General features: G+C 26.2%; 1 protein-coding gene across 2 annotated transcripts; it reads left to right on the top strand.

Moving 5' to 3' along the window:
- Positions 1-733: 733 nt before the first annotated feature.
- Positions 734-19,790, top strand: LOC107440028 (UBX domain-containing protein 1). Of its 2 annotated transcripts, XM_043043631.3 has the most exons (11): positions 818-1,121; positions 2,405-2,458; positions 5,620-5,675; positions 8,452-8,548; positions 10,699-10,830; positions 11,863-11,898; positions 14,175-14,294; positions 14,381-14,452; positions 16,262-16,415; positions 17,801-17,981; positions 19,357-19,790. In XM_043043631.3, exons 1-11 carry the CDS (start codon positions 1,063-1,065, stop codon positions 19,398-19,400), a joined length of 1,005 nt encoding a protein of 334 aa, XP_042899565.2. In that variant the 5' UTR covers positions 818-1,062; the 3' UTR covers positions 19,401-19,790. The 2 variants fall into 2 exon arrangements, with proteins under 2 accessions (XP_042899566.2, XP_042899565.2); XM_043043632.3 differs by lacking the exon at positions 11,863-11,898 and having other exon boundaries at positions 734-1,121.
- Positions 19,791-27,129: the final 7,339 nt, after the last annotated feature.

Genomic DNA, 27,129 nt, shown 5'->3' with positions numbered 1-27,129 from the left:
GGGGTAGGGTAATCTGAAAAAATGTTCCCAATAGTCAGAAGAGCGGAGGAAAGTTTTAACCTCTTAATGCTAACTTTGCCTCACAACGCAATTCATAATATCTCTGGAACTATATGAGCGAATTAAAAAACTTTTTACCACAATTATAAGACTCAAGTACCCAAAGATAGTTCCATGTAAAAATAATTGTTAATAGTTATTTTATAAACTTCAAGAAGGAGTTGAAAATTTTAAAAATATCGTATTTTATATTTTTATTTCTCAAGAACTATTCGACCATCTTCGATCAAATTTTGCATTTTATCATTCATAATTACATACTTTAAAATAATATAAAAATTTGTATGCATAATTTATAATTTTCCTTTCATTATGAATGAATCTTGGATAAATCTTGGGAGCTTTGGAATTTTGAGAAAAATTTTTTTAAGAGGAGGCAAACCCCCTCCCAGTTACATCCTTGGAAATACTCAGTTGTTATAACGTTAAGTCTAGTGGAGCATAGCTTACCTTTAAGGAGCAAATCTATATATTATTGACAATGTAAGAAGTGTTTTATAACGATTCTTTTTTCAAATGTCAGATTTGCATATTTATTATTGATCAAATCACATGTTACTACTACTTAACACTACTATTTCACAATTAATGTTAAAATTTTATACCTTTTATAATTTTAACATTAATAAAATAATATAAGCGTATTGCTGTGAGCCAAATGGCTTTAAAATGCACCGGAAACAGTAACCCGGAAGTGTAGGCGGTATAGAGCTTGCAGCAGTAGAAAACACCATCCATGCAGTGAAGGTGGTGTTCTATTGCAGGCTGCCAAAACATCTCAATCCCTTTTAAAAAATATTAGTTTAAAATGTTTGGCAATACTTCTGAGCAACCGGCTGTATCATTGATATATTGATGAGTATTGATGTTTAGATTTTCCTGCTTTTCCTTGACATTTCTCTCGTATCTACAGTTTCGTTTCACAAGCTTTGATTTATGTTATAAATTCTGAAACACGTATTCTTAAGTATTTGGACGAGCCAGTAAATTTACATCCCCACCATGTCTGATACAACAGATCTAAATCTGTTAATGGAAATGGGTTTTTCTGCAGCTAAAGCGTTAGTAATGTTCCTTATCCTTTTGATGTTGTTTTGGAATTAATTATTTTTGTTTTTCATTAATCCTTTTGTTAATTAAGCATGATGTTAATTAAATTCTTAAACTTCTGAAAAGTCTTACTTAATTTGCTGTATCTTCTGTATTGCTTTAGTTCTCTTACTCGTTGGTTCTCTGGTTCTCATGTTTTTTTATTAACTAAGTATTGTATCAATTAAACTCTTATAACGATCGAGATGGGGCACATTACTCCCTCTTTAAAACCGAGTTCTCATAAGAAGTGAATTCGTCTTAAAATCGGACGCGTTCATGTATATTTAATAAATAAATGTAATTATAATACTTTATTTATTTTTTTACTGTTCAAAAGTTAGTTAATTTACTTTGAACTGTTTCTATGATGTGTTATTGTTCTTCGGCCTGAAATATATCGTTGATATCACGAAGGAATTCTTTGACTCAAAAAACATCAGAAAAGAAATATTTTTTAAAAAAAAAGGGATTAGCTGAGCTGGATAGATAGAATTAAGAAATTTCGTGAATCACTAAAATATATCTCCGTAAATCCAGGATTTGCTCCTTAAAGGCAAGCTATGCTCCACTAGACTTAACATTATAACAACTGAGTATTTCTAAGGATTCAATTTAGTATTAAAAACTTTGTAAGAAAGAATGCCTCATTTAATTAGATAATCAAATGCGAAAGTCAATGTCAGATGCATAAATTGGTACGAATACCAATTCATACTTTTTTATACATAAAATCCATATAACTTATAAGCTATTAGTCCGATCATCCTGTAATTGGTTTCATTCAATTCTCCCCCTCATATCTATTTAATTTCCCTCAAAAAAGAGAGAAGGGTACAGCAGAGAGTAGGGAAGTTTTAAGGTATCATTTATAAAGACATAACAAAGCTTTTTGTCAAAATAAAAAGCTCTTGGTGTTGATTCTTTCAAAGAAACACCCTTTTCATTGCTATAATTACTGTATTTAAATGTATTTCTTCAAAACCGCAAGAAATTGTGCATGCGAGGGATTGTGCCCACGACAAATTGTTGATAAGTTGTGCCCACTAAGAATTATTGCATGACAGAATTCAGTATAACTTTCTACACCATAATCTATAAAAGAAAATTTTTAACTACAGTCCAGAATTTCTATCCTTAAAACAGTTTTGTGTTCTATAAGAAAGTTTATATATTTTTTTATTTCTTTATAGAAATCTAGTATATAATAACATAATATGTTTGATGTTAATTGTGTGACGTTTAATGATTTCAGAGAGAAAGCATTAAGTGCGACTGGTAATAAAGGAGTTGAAGCTGCGATGGAATGGTAATAATTTTTTTTCTTTCTTTGATATAATAACTGTGTGCTGATATAAGGATAGTAGAGTTCCTTAGTAAAACAGCACTTATTGTTTAGAATAGAGGCATGGAACCTATGCTGACTATTTGAAAAATCCTGTTCATAGTTTCCAGAGGATATATTTCTCTAGTTAATTATTCTTTTATTAATACATACAGAACCCGTTATCTGGAAATCAGAAAACCAAAAAACCGGAACAAAATTCGATAAATTTTCCCGCCATTTCTATAAAAAAAAAATTTTTTTTTTTTTTCCTCATAAGATTTTAGGATTTTTCTTTCTTTTTGGAAAGATGTTTACCTTACTATCATTTTGGAAATAATCATTAGTGTATTACTTCGTTTTTTCTTCTTTTTAAGATTATTTCCAAATATTATTTTTTTTTAGTTGGGTTTAACAATAAAAAAAAACGGCTTTTTGTAGCGATTCAGAAAACCGGAAAAATCAGTTATCCGGAATAGTGATGGTCCCGATCGTTCCGGATAATCCGTTCCCTACTGTATTTTAATTCTGTGAAAAAACAAAACTGCAATAGAAGATTTAAGCATTAAAGAATAATATTCAATTCTTGATTTTCAGAAATTTTGGAAATATAATACTTACGTGGCTGCATTGGCATTTAATAATGCAGCTAAAATTACTATTTTTAAGATAAGGGTATTAAAGCGACTAATTTCGCCACAATATTAGCGAAGGCAACTACTTTGCATTCAGCTGCAAAAGAGGCAACATTTTTTCCCAATTAGTTACTAAAAGTAAATCAATTATTTTTTTTCTCCCCTACTGTATGGATAATAATTGGTTTTTCTTTGATATATCCGTATGTGGGGTCATGATCAAATGAGATTTTTTTTTATTTCATTTAACCAATTCATTTACTATGCATTTGAAGTGAGGCTAAAGCCATGGACAGTAAGTAGCAAGGGCGAGCAATCTTCAGATCTGTTGCGTTTTTGACAATCGCATATTAATATGAAATGTCTAAAATTAAATTTAGCATAATAATAAAGTATTGTTATATTTGCTTTGAATTTTTTGACTTTTCATTTAAACACAATGTATTTAATTCATATGTTTTCTGATGTGTGAGAAAGCAAAATTTTAAGAATTGTTTTTATGTATATTAAATTGTGTATTTATTGATAATGGTACTTCAAAATAGGTTATTTTTAATGCACTATGTCAAATTTGTAATTTTAATTAATATGTAAAATTTTATTCATAAAATAAAACGTATTAAATATCTTTTTAGTTTCACTGTATTTTTATTCTTGTAATTTAATTTTATGCAAATTCAACTAACCATTTACTGGGCCTGCGCTAAGAACTTCAAACTACTAGCCAGTAAATTTGCTAAAAATCAAATAAAAGTGTTAGCCAAATTTCAAAAAAAAATCTTAACAAATTTTTATGATTAATTTTTCCCCATAGAAATCTTTAAGTCAAAATGCAAATTTATTATAAATTTAACTATTTTAAAAATAAAAATTCAAATCAAGAGTCGTTTTACCCTTGGGGAGGAGTAAATGAACAAATGAATGGGAGAGAGGATCAAAAATATTAAAGTTTTATAGACTTTGATTAAAAGAAATAAAAATAGGTTAGGATTAGTTTTTGATAACTTCTTACACTAGAGTAGTAATATATAGGTAAACCTGAAGCAACATTTGATGTTTTTTTTTTTTAAATTCCGAGTGTCTTGTAACTAAATATATTTCTTTTAAGTTGTTTATTTTTTAATTAAAAAAAACTCTACTGTCTCACTTATTTTTTACTGAGAAAAAAAATATCGCGGTCGAAGATAAGTTATTTGAATAATTTAATTCTGTTTAATTTGTTTTTATACTAACAGAGGTTTTAAGCGAAATTTGGGCTGGATTTAACATGCCCATGACCACCAGCAGAGTGCAGGTGATTATAATGACCAAATTTGTTATTGTCACAAACTATTATTTTGATGATTATATGCATCTAGCTACCATTTAGTCTGCTTTAATGACAGAAACTATAGAATTTCATCACATAATATCACATGTTCATTGCATAATTTCTCTTGTTGCTTACAATATCTGAACTTAGTATAATTCTAATTAGTTATACAACATATCTGATGGAAATCACTGTAATCGAATTAAAAGAAATTCAAGATTCATTGAGAAAATTTCATTTTTATGTGATTTTCAGGATATAGGTACTATTATAGGTATTGTCAGGATATAGGTATTTTTTGAAGTACTTTTTGCGTTTACATTTTAATTGGTAGTTTTATTAGTGACAATCGGGTACTAGGCAATTCTAATATTTTCACTTCTATTTTGAGCATATTTGGATACTTGTCAATTTGTGTTTGGTCATTTTCTTATCCTAATACAGGAATTGATTATCAGCAATAAGATTAAAAGCTAGGATGTGATCATTAAAGTGTGAGAAAGCGTTTAGTTTTGAACATTAAAATAAGAAGAAGATTTCGGTAAAGGAATAAAGTAAAAAGATTAGTTGAAGCTTTTTATGTTACACACACATATATATGTTTATATATATATATATTTATATATATATATATTTATATATATATATATTTATATATATATATATATATATATATATATATATATATATATATATATATATATATATATATATATATATATATATATATATATATATATATATTTATATATATATTTATATATATATATATATTTATATATATATATATATTTATATATATATATATTTATATAACAAGAAGAATGGAATTTTTCCATTTTTTTCTTCAAGATTATTACTGGATAAACTTTTGTAACTGTTTAAAAAAAGCCACCTGCTGTAATTCAAAGCATGCTGCAATTAGCTCTGTGTCAGGAAATGCATCTATTTTTTGCTAAGGGTAAATATATTAGTAAGGAAAAATTTAGGATCTAGAACATAAAGATTTCCTTTTTTACAACATAAGTATTTGTCTATAATTTTAGACATATACAAAATATTTTTCAACCGTTAATTTCCCATAATAGGCACAGTTTCTGTTGAATGTTTATAATTTTGAAAATATTTTGTTCTCTTATCTTAAATGTGTAGAAATATCTTTTACTAGTATTTACATTATGCTGTTCAATATATTTTAGGTTGATAATTCATGCAGAAGAAATGGAGACAGAAGAAAGTGGTGCTGTCGCTGAAAGTAATTGCAATTATTTATGCTTGATCACAAGTTATTATTTTCGGAAATTTCTCAAATATTTGAAGAAAAAAATTTTATCATACAGAACATTTTAATCAATAATAATCTTTTTTTTTACTCAAGGAGCCCAGAGCAGAGTTTTAAATATTCTAATTACTTGAGGATAATTATAATAAACCATTTTTATTAATCAAACATGAAATTTAATTCTCATATTTTCAAATGCATGTATTTGAGTTTTTTTGTCAATGCAAATGCACTTTCTCTTGCTGTAAGAAAGTGCCCAAGGCCCACTCCACACCAAACTTAGCCAAATCAAAACTGCAACCATTTTGCAAAAATATCAATTTGAACTCTGAAATGAGTGCAATAAGGTTCTCAAAAGTATTTAGAGAGTTACAGAATCTCTTTAAAAATACATTTTTAGATATATATCCGTTAATTGCTATTTACTAATTTTCATTTTGAGTAATGAAAGGAGTGACCTCTGAATTAAAACAATTATTATAATGTATGTAGGATGCAATGCAAATAAAATTATTTAACATTAAAAATATTTTATTTTTTCTGTTGGTTACTTAAAATATTATAGACAAATTTGTTAACATCAAATTAATTTACATATGTGTTTCACGAAATATAATATGTGGTTTCAGTCTCTTGAATTTTGAACTTTAATGTTCGGTAAAATATTTTCATGAAAAGTTTAATTTTTAGGATTCTTGCTTGATAACTATCTAAAGCCTTTTAAGAACTTTACACTTATCTTTATGACTATCCCTGGTATACCTAAACTATGTAAAATGTTTCTTGTATTTCATAAAACCTGTCTCTTTTAATCCCAGTTTTGTTAACACTGGAAAAATTAATTGTGCTGAGGATGTGCCATAAAAATTTATCTAAAAGTATAAATTCCAATTATAAGCTTGCATTGAAAAAAATTAATTATTTATGCTGCGTTCTAAAAGTACTCTTAAGTGCATAAAAGTTGGGGATCCCTGCTCTGATTTATTGTATCCAAAATTGCTTTATTAATTTAATTAAAACTACATTTACTAAGTGTAGTGTAGGTTTAAAATTTAATATCTTTCTGAACTTTTTATAATAGAAAGAAGCTTATATCAATGAGAATCCCTTGCTACTATTAAATTTAGCATTAGAAAAGGGCATTGAAAAAAACAGATTGTGGAAAAATTCAAAACTAATGTTGGCCTAAGTGGCTGGCATAGATATCATTTATAGGTCTGAAAAGCAATAACTGAGGCTTTTTCAGCTCTTGAATTTTCTTTGAAAAAGCCTCACCTTCAATAAAGATGAAATTAAATTCATTTAATTTTCACCTTCAAAGGTAAATTATAGCAGCTACTAACAATTACGCCTTCAAAGAAGGTAATGAAATTTTAAAAAAAATAGCAATAATTAATGATGTTTTTAATTAATGTTTTTAACTTTGTGTCATAATCACCCAGGGCTAAGATTCTGGCATTAAAAAAACTAAAGGAAGAAAACCAACTAAATGGCTTGATGACATTGAAAAAACTTATAAATGAAAAACTAGAAAAGTGACACCAGGCATAGAACTTACTGAAAAGAAAACTAATTTATCACTTTCAACTCAAAATTTTAAAATTGCATTTTTTGACAAAATAAATGTTTCATTTATTGTTACTTTTATTTATTAAAGTATGTGTATAATTTAAAACATTTTTTTTTTGTTTATTTATTGTTAGGAATGTAGCCATTTTGCCTGTGGGTTATTGGCAAAGATGCCTAAAGATGGTTGTAAATGTGACTTTTATCAATCCCTGATTATACACATATTTTTTAAATATTTTTTTACGGAATGGATGCTCAAACTTGAATTTGTAAATGTTTGTATTTTTTAAGATTCCTGCGATATTATTAAATCTTAAAGTTATAATGCTAAATTTGTAACGTAAGCAAACTCATTTATTTTAATCTGGTACATATATTTACATTATTTGACAGTGACTTAGCATATAATCATTTCGAATAGAATGTAACTTTAGATTTGGTTCTAACTAGCATTACCTTCTAACTATTTAAACTAACATTATCTACTAATATGGGTTTTAAAACTATTATTTATTTTTGTTTTATTCATATACTTTTTATGTATTTATGATATGTGTAGTTAAATATCATATAAATTTTAATTTTGTTAAATTATATTTCTTTAGCGAAAAATCAAGCTTTGTTTGTGACAAAAAAATTTTTACAAATTTCTATGAAAGCCTGTATAATATTTCAGCATATTCTGAATGTGTCTGAACAATTTTTATTTTATATATATACTACATACTTGCCAACTTTTACGCTTTTCAAAATGATGTTTTCCTAGTGGTAAGATAAAGCTAATGAAATTTAGATTAAATGTTGGTGTTTCGTTAAAATTTAACCATCAATTAGAAACTCTATTAGAGAGCTAGCAAACCAATTATACATATGTTTAAATTATTCAAATATAACAGCCATCAAAATCATTTTAAACCATTTTTATTTAATGAAGAAGTAAATATGATTCTATGAATTTTGCACCACGCTAAATATGTATGTAAAATCTTCCAGGAAAACCGAAAGAGTTGGGAAATATGTATAGATTAAAGTTTTTTTTTTTTTTTTTTACAAAAAACAATCCCCATGGAAGAAAAGCTCTTTTCTCTAATTTTTTTATATAAACAGAAATCTATATGAAAGGTTTTTCTTCATCTGTAATTGTATTAAAATTTATTTTTTCTTGTGTGAAATATTTTAGGTGAGAAAGCACCTGAAACTGAAACGGATGCTGCTGAAGAAACAATTGAATTAAATGAAGAATCAGTTCCTCAACCAAAATCGATCAAATGTGATGAGTATGTCTTTTGATGCATCTTCTTTGTTAATGAAATTTTAGAATTGTTTTTGTTTTATCTTAAGGAAATTTCTTGAAAGGAAACTGAAAATATTGTTATCCGTATCATAAAATCCATAACGTTTTTCTCAGAATTGCTTTTCAGAACCAAAACATACTACTAAAAATAAAATCGTGGTCTTCAGATATCTCTTAACATTTTAAAATAAAACTTACAATTTTATTGCATACTACTCGGGCAAACCTAATAACACAAAATATATTTATTCTGAAAAAGCTAGTAAAATACTCTTCATTTTTGGATTTTGAGGGAGAGAGGGATTTTAATATTCGTGATAAAGTTGTAATATAAAAAAAAAATTTCTCTAAAAGTAAAGAAAAATATTACTATGTTTTTATGATCACTTTTCTGTCTTTTTTGAGTAGAATCTTGCAACAGAAATTTTTACCAATTTCTAACTAGCTGTATGTTAGAACTCCATGTCTGATGGGAATGGAAGTTTCAATGTAATTATATGTAATTTCTCCAATTATAATTAATTAAGGTTCATTCCTGAATTATGTATAATTGCTTCCAGACTGTAAAATATATATGGTCAATCAATATTCTAGCTATCTATGGTGTCCAAGTTTCAATTTGAATTCAGAACCTGGTGTGAATACAAAACAAAAAAAATTGTTTCTTAACTGGTGCCAGCAAAATTTATCACTGTTCCATTGTCAATCAAAATTTTAACTAGTTTACAATGTAAACAAATTAAGAACACAAAACTGAAAAAATTAAAAATTAATGAGTTAATCTAAAAATTTACGAAATTTTCATGTAGAAAAAAAAAACTTTTTTTTTTCCTTTTTTTTTTGTCTGACTTAAAACAAAAATCATAAGCCACATAATTTTTTAATGTAATAAGACCTTATGTTTTTCATTCTAGTCCTGAAAAAAAAATTAAACAATTTTCTTCTTAATCTAATTTCAAAATGTCTAAATTAAAAATGTAGTTTTCAAAAAGTCAAAGACAGTCTGGTCATCATGTTTGAATAAATTTTTGAAAATCAAAATTATGTAATCAGTACTAGTAGTGGTACTTTATTTACATCTTACTATAGCTGCATAATAGACTTTTGACTATGGTTAGAGAAATGTTCCTAAAGATGATCTGAAAACATGGCATCACAATTTTGACCCTGTGCTAAGAGGATCCTGCCTTATACATATTTTTTTTTTTTTTTAATTTGAGATTACCTATTTTTCCAATGTAAGAAAGATAATAAGATATTTCACATTTAAAATACTGTCATGACTGCAGTTATACACAAATCAACTGGTATATTTAAATTAGATAATTTTATAATTCAGCCAAGAAATTACAATTTTTTTTTCTTCAAATTTTTGGAGAAGAAGTTAACAGCAGGATAATTACACATTTAACAGTTTTATTATAATTATATACTTAACAGTTTAGTATAGATGTTCGATTAACACTAAAATCAATGATATTTAGTGAAAAGTCACAATCAAGGCGTTGGAGCAATTTAATTTTAGTTGAGTAGGTGAGGAGTTAAGCAAATGTTAAGTGTTCTGTTTAAACACAATGATATTAAAAAGAACAATTTTCTGCTTTGCATATTTGATTGCACTCAAGTTTAATTTAAATTTTTGACTTATGTATTGCTATCATTTTCGTATGCATTCTTTGAAATTTATTTCCACAAAAAATAAGTTAAACATTTCTTTGTCAGTTGTAAATTACTGATTTCTCTTCAATTAAATGTTTCACTATTTTTTTCTTTAAAAAAAACCTATAACTTTTATTTTAGCATGTCAATTTGAAAAAAAATTGAAAATTAAAAATGTCTAAAATAATATTATGTAAAATGTTTGATATTTTGTACTCATTTTTATTAAAACAAAAAATCTGATAACCACATAAATTATAAAGTCCTAATCTAGATAGTCATTTTTGTTAAAATTATGATTATGAATAACAACGGTATATTTTGTACCAGAATTTATAATTCTTATTGTTACAGAGGAGCAATGTTATTGAGCACCTTTTTCCACAAAAAAATTAATAATTATATGTAAAATTAATAAAGTAATTTTTCCTTGTAACAGTTAAACATTTTTTTAAAATTTTATTTTTATTTTAGGTGCAACAAAAAATTTCGCACAGATTCAGAAATTGAGTTTCATGCTGTTAAAACTGGTCATCAAAAATTTTCTCAGTCTGCTGAAGAAATTAAACCTTTATCTGAAGAAGAAAAGCGTGAACAAGTTAAAAAGTAATTTTCACTTCGTGTTTTTTGAATTACTTTTGTTTAAAAAAATTATTTTTAATATTTCTAGTTATGTTTGGAACACTTTTTGAAGTGACCCGAGACAAATAACCTCATAATCTCATTTTGTGTATTGTCAAAACTCAAAGTTCAAATTTTAAAAATACTTCAGAAAATAAAATTAGGATTAATTGCAATGAACTAAATGAACTTATGTTCTGGTGTCTGGAGAATAAAATTCAATCTTTGAGGCATATTTAGAATATATCTTAAAAATTGCTTTGTGTAAACTCTCACTAACTTAATAAAAATTGCACTTATAAATTTTTGGCTTTTATCAGAGAATTATTATAAGGTATAGTTAATTTTTAATGTAATTACACAAATAAAAATTGCAATAAAGCATTCCATATTTTAAAATTCTAAAATTAATTATTATTCCTTAAAATAAGCAAATGTAGCAGTAATCCAGAAAATATGGTCCAAATATTTTAGTGAGGTGAGAATTTATTATTATTTATTTTTTTGCATTTGTGTTTAGTCACTTAAAACAAATGTACTTCTGACTAAAAAGACTTTTATTTTAAAATAAATTATATTTTCTTAAACGTTATAGTTTTGAGTTACAAAATCTAAATACTTGAATAAAGTTGCTACTCTTATGCTTGTTATGAGTAATTTTACTTAAAGTTTAATGATTATCCATTTGAAAATCAACTTGAAATGGTGACCCAATTTTGATTTTCCTACATACCTGTGATTACAAGGATGTCAGATAATCATATAATTTATTTTCTTAATGATAGTACGTAGGTTACAGATCTGCATGCAAAGTTTTATATATATGCATTAATAATATTTTGAGTTGCCATCTTCAAATAAAAAAAAAGTATTTCAGTTTAGATTTATTTCATATTTTACTTTAGAATTGTTGCTGTTAAATGCTTAAAGTATCCATTCTTAAAAGTATAAAATAACCTTTCACCTTTCTCATATTTAAATCGTTTGATTTTATAATCCCCCTATTCTTTTTTCTAGCATTCATCCAGAAATTTCTTTGCCAAAATCCGGCTTGTAAGTTTTTATAAATATGTCAATAATTAAGTCTAAAATAAGATTCTAATTAAGGCACTTAAACAGCATGGTTAAGTTTTTAAAACTTGATTGAAGATTTAAAATAGGATGTTTAACGGATTATCTAATGGAATATATATTGTTATTGAAATTGGTCGCATGAAAACTCAATGATATAAAGTAGAATTGAATTAAACAAAGGTACAGAAATGGGCATACTATAGTTTTAGTTCTGTAACAAGAAAATTTCTCAGTGTCTAAAGACAAATGACGGTAAAAAAATAATGAGACAAACCAGAGTTTGTGAATTTAAATCACAGTTTTAATCTTTTTTTAAATAGCTTGGATTTTTTTTTTAAATCACTGATTTAAATTTTAAAAAAACATTCTTTTCCAAGTATGTCACTAGTCATTATTTTTATGTAAACTTTAATGTAACCTAAATGTATTTATCATTGATATAAAACAAAAACTGTGCCTATAAATTTACATAATTATATTACTACCCTGCCCCTCCTCTATAAATTAGTTTTATGGGGGTCAGTGAAGCTACTTTCAACCTCTTCCATGTATTCTATTTCAGTAACATTAAAACTGTTTTTTACATTTGTTATCATACTATTACCAGAACTGCTCGCCACAAAATAATAATAAAAAACTTCATAACTTTTTCCCTACACGATAAAATGATAGGACATCTATTTTCTACCTTTTTTTATGCTCCTTTCATATTACCTTGATTTTTTAATTTATGTGAATATGAAAATTAAGTATCTCAAACATCATCCATAGAATAGTGGAAGACACTTTTGAAGTCATAAATTTAATGAAGCAATGGAAGAAAAGTCAGTAAAGCAGTTGTTCCCTTCTCTTGCTGTGAAAGGTTTATTTTCTATACCGGTTTACTAGACTAAAGAATTAGAAATAAATTGGAAAAGGAACAAACCAGAAATTTAATATCATATACTTTAATTTTTCTAAAAAATGTTAAATGTATGACAGTGTTATCTGGAGTATTAGATTGTTTTTCTCTTGAAATTTTTATCACTCTTTGATCAATATTACAAGAGCATCTGTAAGCATCTTTTACACTGTTTCCAGAAGAAATATTTCTTTTTTGTGTAAAATATATTTTTTTAGTTGTTTATTTTTATTCATTTCATTCTAATTTGTTATAAATTTGTATGACTTAAACTTGTGATAAATATTAAAATAATATAAATGTATTTATTCTTGTAAATTGATCAATGGTTCTTTTTACCAAATAGTAATTTTATAAAGTGATATTTAAGCAATTTTATTATATGCAGATAAAATTAAGTATTATTTATCAGAGAATATTTAAAAATTTTACTGAAATATTTTACTTGCATTTAACATTTTTTAAATTTATTCTTTATATTTATTACTTTAAATTTAAATTGTTTAAATATTTGTGTGTGAAAAACTCATTATTCTTAAAAAGTTGCTCGTCATCTAATAAAAATAACAAAACGTCCGATTTTAATTTTAAGAAAAAATCTTATTTTATGAAATTAGGATTTTTTCAAACTTACATGTAGAGTGGTTTAACCAGTAGGGGAAGAGGTATTAACTTGCACAAGATAATACAAAAAGGAAGATAGGGAACAGATGTGAAAAGGTTGGGAACCTCAGAATTCAAGGTATAGAAATTAAATTTGAATGCATTTACAAATGAAAGGCGCTGATTTGTCTAAGTGAAGAACTGAGATTCGATTCTCAGGGGTGCCTTGAAGTCCTTCCATCTTCAGTTCAATGAGTACTAGCTAGTCTAGAAAGTAAAGACAGCATGTGTCAAATGCTGAAAACATTGCCACAATCATGTCGTTGGTCATGAAATTGAGGAGCCTTTACCTTTCGTGACCCCTTGGCCCACAACAAACTGATGCTCGAATGCTTTAATTTTGATTTCCAGGTGCAGGAAGGGATGGAATATTAGAAAGATCATTTGGAATTTTTTGAAAAAGGCTCAGTTTTATACCTACAAGCTTCTGTGTAATTTATTTTAATTTTTTTAAAATTATAATTAGAGAAAAAAATTTAATTCTGAGACAATCCAATCCAATGCATGGTTAACAAGGAGACAAAGCACATACTTCATTCATCCTGAGATAGGATTATAAAATATGTATGGAAAAATAGTGTTTATATTTTTTACTCTGGTTATAGAGTGTTGCATATTTGACTGAATTAGTTAAAGGATAGTTTATTCAGAAGTTTCTTATATATTCTTTAATTATATTTATTTATTATAGGTTAGAAGTTTTGATTAAGCAACGGCGAGCAGAAAAAGCTGAGAAAGAGAAAAAAGAAGCTCTGGAGAAAGAAAAAACTAGAAGGAAGACAGGACAAGAAATAACTCATGTTAGACAAAAGTAATTGTACATTTTATCATTTATATACTGTATTTTTTTTAAAATTTTTATGTGTACTTTTATTATGCTATTAAACTATATTTTAGGATTCAAGAAGATGAAATGAAACGCTTAGCTGAATTAAAAAGACAAGAGAAATTAGAAGCAAAAATCGCTAGGTACGTGTTCTTTTTTTTATTTCAAAATTTTTGAAATTGTAATTTAGCTGTAACTTGTTCATTTCCTTTTGTTAGTTGCTAAACTAATACAATTTTAAGATTAAAATTTAAAATGTGTATTGAACTCTGATCTTCTATTTTTACAAAGTTTAGTTTTAAGTTTAAAGAAAGATTAGAAGGACCTCTTGACTGTTTTATTCCCAATGTAAATATTAACTTCGAACATTGTTGTCTGGAATAAGGTTCAATTAGTTCTATCAACCTATGAGTTCTGTTTGTTCATGTGTAAGAAAAAAATCCTAGTCTCTATGCAAGTGATGAAAGTGGTTTGTTATGATTTTGATCAAGTTTAAAATTAACGTTTTTTCCATAATATTATTAACAGTAACTTTTCTACACTACAAAAGGAAGCAATTGTACACTACCTATTTAGACTGCTTTTCTATTTGGTAACAGAACACTGAGATAAAATTTTTCTGTTTCCTACAGACAACTCCTACTATCCTTCAAGTTTTCCTGTGCATGTTTTTTTTTTTTTTAATTATTGTATTAAATATTTTATACCTGGAGAAAAAATATTAACCTCCTTTATACAGCTGAAACTTGAAAAACACTCTAAAAATAGTGAATCATTTCATAGATCTGGGGGAAATATATACCTCTAGTGCAAAGTAAAATGTTTAATATCACTATCTTTATTTTTTAAGGATTTATATTTTGAAGAATAAATCTTTTTATATTCATTCGGTTTTTTACGTGCGTTTTAGTTTTTATCAACTTTAACCATGGATGAAAGTCTCAAGTCAAAAACCTAAAATATTGTATTAATGTATAACAGTTATATATATATATATTATTATTGATATTTTAAGCATCTTATTGCATATAAGTTTTAAGGTCAAATATCAAATACGAATTCTAATAAATTTAATATATTTTGAAGATGTCTTAAATCTTTTTACAAAAATATACTTTCAAAATAAACCAGAATATGCTATTTTAAAAGAACAGATGTTCAAATGATCTCTTTAGTTGTAAAATTATTTTAACAAAAGCATTCTCATAGAAAAATGAACTTTAAACCTTCTAATAAATATTTGTGCCATTATCCCTTTATATAAAAAGATAATATCCTTATATGAATTGAATGTTATTATTTTTAAAAGTTTTATTATGTAATTTGAAACATCCACAAAAGAATTTTTATAAAATAAAAAATTAATACATGGGGAAACTAATGTGAACTGGATTGTTTAATAGGTTGGCAATAATATGAGTTTCATTTTAAAAATTACAGCGCACTTCATTATCTCTCTGGTACTGAACTCAACAAGAATTGATTCTGGTTTTATTTTTTGAGATCCATTGAGGAAAATCTAGAAAACCGAACATTTAGCCTGCTGTCTTGACCAGACTATTGTATTTTCAAAAGCAAGACTAGGTCTTTCCATTTAAAGTTTCTTGTGTACAATAGAATCTTCCAAAATATGTGAATCATGCACCATGGTGATGAGTGTTGAACATTGAAAATAATTATAGTATTAATAACATTGCAAATAATTAGTATTGATAAAGTTGCAAATAATATGTATAACATTGCAAATAATTATGGATAGATAACATTGTAAATGCAAAACATTTCCTTTTTTTTGGGGGGGGGGTCACTTTGTCATTTGATTGCAAATGACTTGAATAAGATGATGGATTCTAAAGGTTAACAAGAATAAAAATATTTTCAAAGTCAGTGGCATCCAAGAATTTTGGTACAGATTTATTGGATATACTCTTTTTAAAATAATATTTTTTTAGACAAAAAGTATTAGAACAAATCGAAAGAGACAAGCAGGCAAGGAGAGAGAAGTTTGGAATGCCTAACCCTAATACATCCACTCCAAGTGCTCCTTCTGCACCTGCTCCTGTTCCTGTTGCTCCTAGTATCTCATATGAAGAATGCAAACTACAGGTTATTAAATATTCTCTTTCTATGTGTTAATTTTATCATGAACATTTTATAAATTCCTTTAATTCATCAAATGTTGCGATACTTTCTCACAACTTCCTACATACCTAATGGGCTGTTCAAAAAGTTTTTTTTTTTTAATTCTTTTATGAAAAAGAACAACGATTTTTTTATTGTGATTAAAACTGTTAATGAATTATAAAATCCAGTTCCTTTTACCATCTTTTATGCAGTAGATGATTCCACACTCATAAAAGTTTTGGTTCTGTGCTGGCAGAAAAAAGTTGTCCTCGTAATTTTTGCCCTCTTTATTTGATGTAAAAGTTTTATCATCAAAAATATTTTGTAAAGACCTAAACAAATATTGTAGACAACCCATTTTTCATCCCCAGGGATGAGACTCTTCAAAAATGGATACTTTTTCTTGACTTTTGAGTAGCAAATCACAAACATCAACGCAACGACTCAAATTTCTGTTCGTAAAAACGTAGGGAACCCTTATGTTGAGCTTTAAGGTTAAGCTTGGACATTTCAGATTACCGTAAACAGTCGAATTTAATAAATTTAATGCCTGAAAGTGAAATGGTTTGGTAACAATCCATTTTGGGCAGGAGCCTCATCCCCAACTCGAATATGAAACAGTAGGTACTCATTACATTAACATATGTTTCACACTTTCCCTTTTTCCTCAGAAAAAGGTGAAACTAAATCATTAATTTATGCTTTCATTTTACAGTTACTATCAAGTTCAGGCATGCACCGAACTCTAAGGTAACAAAGGAACTGGGCGATCAGTTAAAGCTAAATATATTTTTAAATTAGAGCTATTTGTTTTTTAAGGGATCAAAAAAAATATTTTACTCTATATTTGCAAATTTTTGGGTATTTAATTAAAACACTTCTCATGCCATAAATTGTAAATTCTTGTTTTACCTGATATTGCAATAAATTCCAGTTTGGCACAACTATAAAGAGAAATTTTTATTGATTTAAGTGCTCCCAAAAAAAAAATTTTTTTTTGTGTTTCAAAAGACTTAAAAATAATTTTTTACCATAATAATAATTAATCATGTTAAACATATATTAATATTAATTAGCATTATATGGTTTATGCATGTATTATGGTTGATATTTTATGTTGCAAGGTCTGCCCATTTATTTGAGTAATAATTTGTTGTACATTTGGTATTTGTGTATGTTGGACCGGCAAAATTTCTTACTCTTTTTCCAATCTTTAAGATTATATGCTGCTGTCAAATCCATTTAACCTTGTATACTTTTTTTTATAATTATCTGTAACTTTTATAGAATTCATTTTATTTTAAGTTTATCTTTTTATAAAAACAAAAATTTTGTATTTATAACTAATGATATATTCATTTTTACAGATTCGACTAACTAACGGACAATGTTTGACCCAAACTTTTAAACCAAATGAAGAATTAGCTGCTGTCAGATTATATGTTGAGATGAACAGAACAGATGGTGATGGCCCATTTACACTCATGACTAATTTTCCTAAAAAAGTTTTCACTTCTAGTGATATGAACTGTCCTTTGAGTGAATTAGGTGAGTTTACTCAATTTTGAATTATCTTATTGATTTAATTAGCCAGTTTCAAAGTTTAGGAGACTCAAATAAATGTGTGACATGGTTGAAAACTGTGAGAAATACTGATTCAATTATTTTTATGCAAAATAATTAACTTAGATAATTTTTTTATTTTAAATAATATGTTTGCTTTTCTGTTTTTCAAATGTGTAAAAAATTTAAAAATAGCCTTGAAGCATTTTATTTGAAAATATTAAACAATTTAGCATTTAATCTTATGCATTCCTGTTAAAAACCATTTGAAGAAAACTTTATATTAAAATTTTTTGTAAACAAATTTTTAATTTAGATATTTTTTTATTTAAAAAATGAATATGTGCTTTTTCATTTTTGAAAAATCTATAAATAATTTAGAAGCAAAATTTTAAACCCAAATACATATAACTTGATTTTTTGATATATTAATGTAATTTTACAATCCCAGTTGAAACATCAACTGTTACATTGAATGTTTTTTCTATTACTCCTGGTGTGTTGAAATTTTCATCGACCACAAATCAGATCTTGTCTATTTAACAAATTTTTTGCTAAAAAATATAACAGCTTCAGAATGCACTTAGTATTACCTAAGTACTTGTAATAGTAATACTAAGTACTTGTATTAGTAATACTAAGTACTTGCACTAGTAATACTAAGTATTAATAATACTTAAACAATAACCTTCTGAGACCCTAAGAAACAAAAAAAACTAACATTTTTTGCATATAATTGAATCTCTTTCATTTTTTTCAATTCCTACTATTAGTTCATACTCTCCCTATCTATATATCTTGTTCAAATTTTCAATAGTATAATATTTTTTAATATAATATAATTAATAATATTTAATATAATATTATATAATATTTTATTGTTAATATAATATTGTTAATTGTTAATATATTGTTAATATAATATTTTTTATTCATCCACTCCAGTTCAAATAAAGTTTTTTCAAATAATAATTCTTTAAATTAAATTAATTTAGTTTTTCAATTCCTATTATTAGTTCATACTCATTCTAATTTGTATTTTATTTGTATTATAACAAATTAAATAAAATTTCACTTCATTGTTTCAAAAGTAAAATATAAATTTGAAACTAAAGCCTGTCCTTTTACATTCACAAGCATGCTTTTAATAATACCCTGTATTTTTGATTTAGTATACTACCTTGAGTTATCTAAGTTTTAACTGTAGTTTTTAAAAACTTATTTGATATGTCTCCTAATGTTTATTCAAAGTTTTAAAAAAAAAATAATAACTTAAAGGAAATTCTTGAAATTATTAATTGAAATTGCAAATAATATTTTTTTATAGTTTACTTAACTATACTTTTTATGTTTTCTTTAGGTTTAGTGCCATCAGCTGTTATAATTGTGAGCAAGAACGTTTGATAGGTCTACATTCTCTTTAACTATCCTGTAAAACTTATTCACAATTCATTACAATAATTTACTTTGTCCATTTTTTGTATTTATTTGTAGCACTTTTTACACTTTCTTTGGTGATAAACTCTGACTCAACTGGGAGATCAATTATATATATGTAAAAGTAATATAAGTATGAAATTTTTTTTAACAAATTTATAATATGCTGTGCCTTAAAAGAAGCATGCTTTCTTATTGTTTCAATATTTAAATTAATTCTTTTTGAATTGTGAAAGTTAATTTTTTAATGCTTTTTTAAAATTTGTAATTCTATTTCCCATTACTTTTTTTAAGATAACGAATAACTTTAAAAAAAATTATGTACTTTCTGTTGATTAAAGTTGTTTAATTAACTTATTGTGTGATGTTTATTTGATTTTATTTTGAATAATTTACTTTCACGCTTTTTAGTTTTCATTTTAAGTATTTGATCTAACGTTATGACATAATATGTGGTTAATTAATGTGAAATCCATATAAATATTTGCAGTCCCAATTTATTTTATGAATATTTGCTTAAAGGGAAGTTTTTGATACTACTAAAAACAACTTTTGATACTACTTGCAGTATTACATAAAAAAAATTTAATTATTACCAGACATCATGTATGGGTTCCCAATACCTCTCAGACCTTGTTTTAGGAAGATAAGATATAATTTATAAATATTACTTATCCTGTTAAATATAGTAATACTAAGTACAAAAAAGGTATCAGCAAAAAAAAGGGAAAAAATTATTCTTGATTAATGTTTTAGAAACATCTCTCTTCCATCTACTGCACAAATTAGTTATTCTTTTTTTAAAAAAAAAAATATTTTTTTTAACAACTGATGAATACTTTGCACATTTATGCAAAATTCATTAAAATAAGAAAATACCTAGTTATAGTTTAGCAAGTGTAATAAAAAATCTGGAATTAAACTAGTTTTAACCATTAAGTTTTTTAATCCTATAAAAATGGGTATCAATAAGATTGTTTAACATTGAATCATTAGATCTAAATCAAGGTTGGGAAAAATGAAAAATCTGTTCTATTTACAAACTAAGGAAAACAACGTTAAAGAGCACAAAAATATTTATAAAATACAGACAGCCGTTTCGGATATTCAAAGGGCAACCTTCATCAGTGCAACAGAAAGAAATGGGAGAAAAACAGGTTATTTACCTTGTTTTTCTCTCATTTCTTTCTGTTGCACATATGAAGGTCGAAACAGCTGTCTGTATTTTATAAATATTTGTGTACTCTTTAAGGTTGTTTGCCTTAGTTTATATTTTAGCACAAAGGTTGCCAACTTGTGTATTCCTATTCTATTTATTGATTATTTTTGTTTGAACCAGGTTTTTTCTGTTTTGAACTACTTTTTTGTCTTTGTTTATTTAAAACAAAGGGTTAAATAAAACTAATTAAGCTATTGTAAAGTATATTCAGGAAAACTTCTTTAACTTTTAATTAATATCATCACTAAAGAAATGAAAATGTATATCATGTTCATGTTAGCACGTCCTTCCATTGCGTGGCAGCGTGACAAAAAACATCAGCTAAATATGAATATGTGTATGCATTCTGTGCATATACTTATGCTTATATATTAAAAATGTGAAAGACTGAAGAAAAATTTTAAACAAGAACTAAATTCAAAATTTACCGTAGTAGATTCTATTTAATGGTCTATGGATAGTATTTTGCTTTGAAGAATGGCTTTCAGTAAATGGAGAAGAACTTGCTGATTAAACAAAAATTTTAAATGCATGTGATTGCAATTCTGTCTATAGGGTTTCTTGGTATTAGAGTTTATTGTCCTCTTAAATATTAGTTCTTTTTTAGGGTATTATACATATTACAATGATTAAGTCTGATTAATCAGTGTTTGTACCGTTCTTGACTTACTCAAATTAGCAGAAATCTTCTATATTGGTTCTTCAGAAAGATTTACCCATTATTGTTTACAATAAAGAGCCAAATTTTGACATTTTTAAAGAGTTATATTTATTTATTGAAGAGTTAGTCCTTCATAGACTAGTGTTATTTTAACTTTTTCTATATTTAGAATGATATTGAGTAAAAAACAAAATAATCTCATGAAGAGAATAAAATTGAAAAGGCAAAAATCGGCAATAAAAAAGAAAAAAATGACAACTTATTCATTTTATTTACTGATTATTACTAATATGATGATATATATAAACATTAAAAACTTACTTGACTGTTGATATTCGGTAAAAATTTAAATTTAATCTTCCAGGCTGGATTCATGTTTAACTCTAGTTAACTCTTACAACAAAAAAAGTAATTTTCATATTTTGTAAGCTATTTGAAAAACTTTTTTTAAAGGTTATTTACCTTTTGATTATCTAAATAGCAGTTTTCATAAGCATGTTAAATTTATAACTTCACATTTATAATAATTAATACATGTTTTTGCTGTAAACTTGATGTTTATTAGCTTACATTATTATTTATAAGTTAAATTTAATTGCCAAGCAATTTTCTGCAAAAAATTTGTAAACATTAAATTAAAAATAATATTAGATTTTTTGTAAAAAATTTTAATTGGGCCTTTAGCAGATATTAGCTTTTAAACAATGTCCCTGTCTTCTCTGGAGTACAGTCTTGACTAATTTTTATGCTAAAACTTACTAAAATGTTGAGGCTGATAGCACTTCACCTCATAAACATTTATTAGCAAAAAGATCTACGTTAAGATTTCTAGGGTCCGTGCCATGTAAAAGAGTTTTAAAAATCTAATTTTTCTTCTCACAATTAGTGTATTTATTCGTATTAAAAAAATTTTAAAGCTTATGTAAGAATAAAAAATATAAGTATTAAAAAGTATAAAATTTGAAAACGTTCTTTCCACAAGCTTCACCTTGTATAATTATTAATTTTAAGATAGTGTTTAATTTGTGTTCAATTTCTGGCTGCAATGTTTTTTTCTGTTGCTTTTATTTTTTCAGGACTGTTTTTCTTGCACTTTTTTCCATTTATCTGTGAGAACACCTATTCTCAAACATGACGGAGACTATATTTTAAAAGTTTATATTTATTTAGTACCTCTCGACAGAACAATTTCTATTGTTATTCACAAAATTCAAAATAAAAAATACAGGAAACAAAAGGTTGGTATATAAATGGGTGCTGTGAAATATTTCAAAATCCATGAGTCTCTTTTTTTTCCTCCCTCTTCAATATGTTTGGGAAAATCATTTTCTTCTGCCCAGATTGTTTACGTTCAATGTTGGTATTACTTTCCAATTCCTTAAAAACTGATACTAAAGAGTTTAATTCTTTTACCAGAATTGAACAGTTTCACCCGCAATGTATGCATAAGTACCTTCTTTGAAAGGAGACTTGTTAACAATACAACTGTAATAAAAAAAAAGGATTTGTTGTGTAAAAACTTAGATTTCTTTGAAAACTCCAGTATATTTTTTATTATATTAAAGAGGTAATAAAATGATCAAAAATAATACTCTTATCCTGTGAATTTTGAGCTTAAAATTTTAACTTAGCTAAGAAGAATCCCATCAAAAGAAAATCCAAAAAGTATCACCCACCTAAAAAGATTTTTAAATCTAATCAACCACCAAAAAATTATATGTTCTTTTCAAATTAAGCCACTGGTATTAAATGAGCTGCTCTTAGTTGTTATTTTATGTATTTGTAAATTAGTCCCCCAGCAAAAAAGAATTTAAAAATTATGTCCTACCACAAATATTAAAAAAATGTCTCATTACTGAATCGAAAATGTTCCTTAATTTGAAATTATAGATCTAACACTATAAAATATTTAAAAAAGAAAAGCATCCCCTCACGTGTAACTGTGAGAATTTGCCCTCAGGGCATTCCTAAGTGCCAGTGCCGTAACTTTGCCTCTTGGGGCCCTTTCTTATTTTAAACTTTCTTTACTCCATATCTAACCGTCATTTTAGTTATTTATGTATCATGTTATCAAACATATTTATTAAAACAAGTTACCTGTTCACATATGAATGAGATTACAGAATATTGTAAGTTTAACACATGGCAAAATACAAAATTTGAGCGAAAAATCGGTTAATCCTGAGAAATCAAATTTTAAAAAAAGTTATACATTTCAAACTCGATTTCTCAGGAAATATTAAAATGATTTCGCACAAAATTTGTATCATTCCATTTGGAATTAGATACTTTAAAATGATGCAAAAAACTGTATAAATATTTACTATAGGTTATTTTTTACTTGGAATTATATTTGGATAAACGAATTTTATAACTATGTGCAAAAAAGTTTCAATTCCTTTTTTAAAAAAACTCTCGAGCTATGGCAAAATACACAAAAAATAAAATTAACATTTAAGGGTCCAAACTTTTAACCTCTCTCCTGACCAAACTGTTAGGACCATATTTCTCAGATTACGGCTTACCCTCATGTATAACTGTATTATGGGTGTAGAAATCCATTTGAAAAAAGTTATGTGTATTCTTAGAAAGTCAGTTTTATGTATAGTCTACGACATGTCTCGATGGAAGTTTGACTAAAAAAAGCTATTCATGTTTTCTACTACTCCCCACCCCCCTATTCTCTAAATATAATGCTAATTATAAAATACCAATTTTAGAAAACCTCTTGAATCCGGTTATTATATTGTTTGTATCGGTTCCAGTTCTATATCGTAATTTAAAGTCTTTTCGAGACAAACCATGAGAAATGAAAATTATTTATTAAATTTTAACTCTCTAAAAATTTTAACTCTCGTTGGGAAAATTATAGATTTTTTTTATGGGCACATATGCTCACATTTTAAAAAGTCACAATCGAAGAAGTATCCAGAAATTTTTTCTTTAGATACATCGCTTAAAAAAATAAAATTGCCGCACTCCAATATGTGCAGGGCCTTAAAAAATATAGTTATATTTTGAAAAGAATTCATTCTTGAATATTTTACTTATTGATATTTCTGATCAGACAGAAATAACTTTGAACAAAACATTTCAATGAATATCTTTTAACATTGGTTACAGTAAATATCATCTTCATGATTAAAAATATATAAATCTCACAACTGAAGAAAAAAAGTTGAAAGTTAAATAAAATTAAAGCAATCTTAAATCAAATGTTTTTCTCTTCTTGTTCTGGTTTAATTTTTCTGGTTTTAAATCGAAATTGCCTTGTTTAAAACGGAAAATAAAAGTTATTTAATTAAACATTTTGTAAAAATGATAAATTATAATTCTGATCTAATGGTCGGATAAATTCTTATCCTCCATCAGCAGTATTTAAAGTTTCAGTATTATAATTTTCAAAAATGTATACCTTAAATTCAGAAAAATAATGTATATGAAAAGTTCTCGAAGAGTTAAATTTGCACAAATAATTACTTTGATTATCTTATAAGATTTTGATTAGAAAAAAAACTACATAAATTGCACTTGACACTACTCCCTTCCTCAATTGTTACGGAAACAAATTGCCCCATTCTTGAAAATGTGTTGCTTTTTTTAATTAAAGCAGCTTTTATTACTAATAATAAAATTTTACAGAATTTTTTATTGAAACTTTTATATTAAAAATATTTTTTGCTATATTAATTGTTTAAAGTATAAAAGTTGAGTTTAATTTTTTGTATTAGAATAAAAATTACCTTTTTTTATATAAATTATTGTTGGTGTATTAATGATATTTTATATGGTTTATTTCCAATAAGAGGGAATAAATATGTGTCAGATTTGGTGTTTCAGCTGCGCTCTATATAATATCGTTATCCAATAAGATAATAATAAAATAGTAAATTTAAATGAAGATTAATTGCATTCTCAACCCAATCATATTATTTTCCTGCTTTTTTAATTAACAGTTTTTCTTTTGCTTTTTTTTTTCTTTTTTAAGTTTATAAAATTACAACATATACCATTTTTTGTCAATGAATGCAAAGGATTTAAATTAGTTTAATTTCAGTAAAATAAGGATAGTAATGCTGATCTTAAAGAATCGATATAAGAAAGTCTCTCGTATAATTAGAAAGAATAATGGAAACAACGAAATAAGTTTTTTTTTTTTTTTTCAAGGAACTTTATTTTTTATTGGCTGAAAAACCGTGATTTATTTGAACTAAAATACTTTAAACGATGACATTTTTTCAGTTATTCTCAATGAAGCAATGTTTATAGCTTTTTATTAAATTAAATGCGATTTTGTATTAAATGTGATTTTTTTAAAATTAATGTTGAAACAATTCTAACTGCACATCAATACAGAATTTTAAATTATTTAATACAAACATTTGCTTAACTCCTTACCTTAGAAATGAATCTATTTTACGGTGTTTTTTTTTTTTTTTTTTTTGTTATCCGACGAAAAATTTCATTAAGAATGGGAATTATTGATGGCAAGATTATGTTAAATGACAGTTGCAAATAATTTTTATTAGTTTAAATTTAATATAAATTTTTTATTTCAAATATTGAACAAAGCAAAAGTTAACGAAAAATTTATATTTGAATAAAAAATAGTTTATTTAAATGATGCAATTAAATGAGATAAAAGAATTGAAATTCAACTGAGTGTGATTATTAGAACGTTGGTCTCAGAAAAAGTCTCTTAACAAAATAATCAAAGCGAATGTCATCCCCTTAGATCTCTTAGAAGCTTGCACCTGTTTTCCTGGAACATTCAGATAGTTGCTCATTTAAAACAATTTATGAATAGATTGTTCTGCGAATAAATGGCATTTTATAAAAGGATAATAGAGCCCAGGGCCATAAAAGTGATAAAAGCAATCTAATAAAGCAATAGGACATTTTCCCAAAGTGTAAAATGTTTTTTTTTTTTTTTTTTTTGCTGAGTCGGATAATTGTGTGTTGTCTCTTAGGGTGGTATAAAGAAAAGTGTTGAAAGTCAAAGGTTATACTTTAAAATATATGTATTTGTCTGTGAAGGATGCATTTTATTGTTCCCTCCAGGGAAGAGTAAAAGAGCGGCAATTATTTTAGTTTTCTAAACACTTGTTTAATTTTTTTTAATGCTGTGCTTTTTTTGGTATATTTTGGTTTTTTAAAAAAGGTTGTTTTTTTTAAATACATTTTAGGTGATCATTTGTAGAAAAGAACAAAAAATTAAACAAAACATAAAGGCCGGGGTTGCCTAGTTGGTAGGGCACTGGGCCCATGTCCAAGAGCTTATGGATTTGATCCCCGCCGCCCGAAGACTTCCCGTGTAGTAAATTGTGCCTGGTGCACGTTAAATCTGTCGAGTCACAAATTCCTCAATGTTCCAATAACAAATCAGTACCTCTGGGTATATTGATCCAGGAGTTTCCTTATCTTCTGGATTGGTTTAAAATTACAAGGCTGCGGAATTGAACATTAGTAGTCGTAAACCCAAAATTGGATCAGCTGTTCAACGACGGTTTTGAAAGAAAAAAAAAAGTATTTGTGTCAAGGAAAAAAAATTTCTTTTCGGAAAACAGCAAAAAAAGTTGGATAGAAAGAAGGGGGAGAACATTTTTCCCCCCTCACTTTAATTTAAGAGGAAAATAAAACTTTATATTTGGAAAATGTCTCCAAAATTGAAAAAAAGTACTTTTTTTCCTTAAAATTACAAATGTTACTTACTATGTTGAAATACAATGTTGTGTAAATTTCAAAAGATGCGAAGCAGGATTTTTCGCCCTTCATTTTATTTTACGAGAAAAATAAAGTTTTCTGTTTGAAAAAAA

This window comes from Parasteatoda tepidariorum, chromosome 7 (genome assembly GCF_982258835.1).
Source record: "Parasteatoda tepidariorum strain Cologne lab strain chromosome 7, Ptep-v5.0, whole genome shotgun sequence".
Taxonomy (NCBI): Eukaryota; Metazoa; Arthropoda; class Arachnida; order Araneae; family Theridiidae; genus Parasteatoda; species Parasteatoda tepidariorum.
This window is presented reverse-complemented; position numbering and strand designations above follow the sequence as displayed.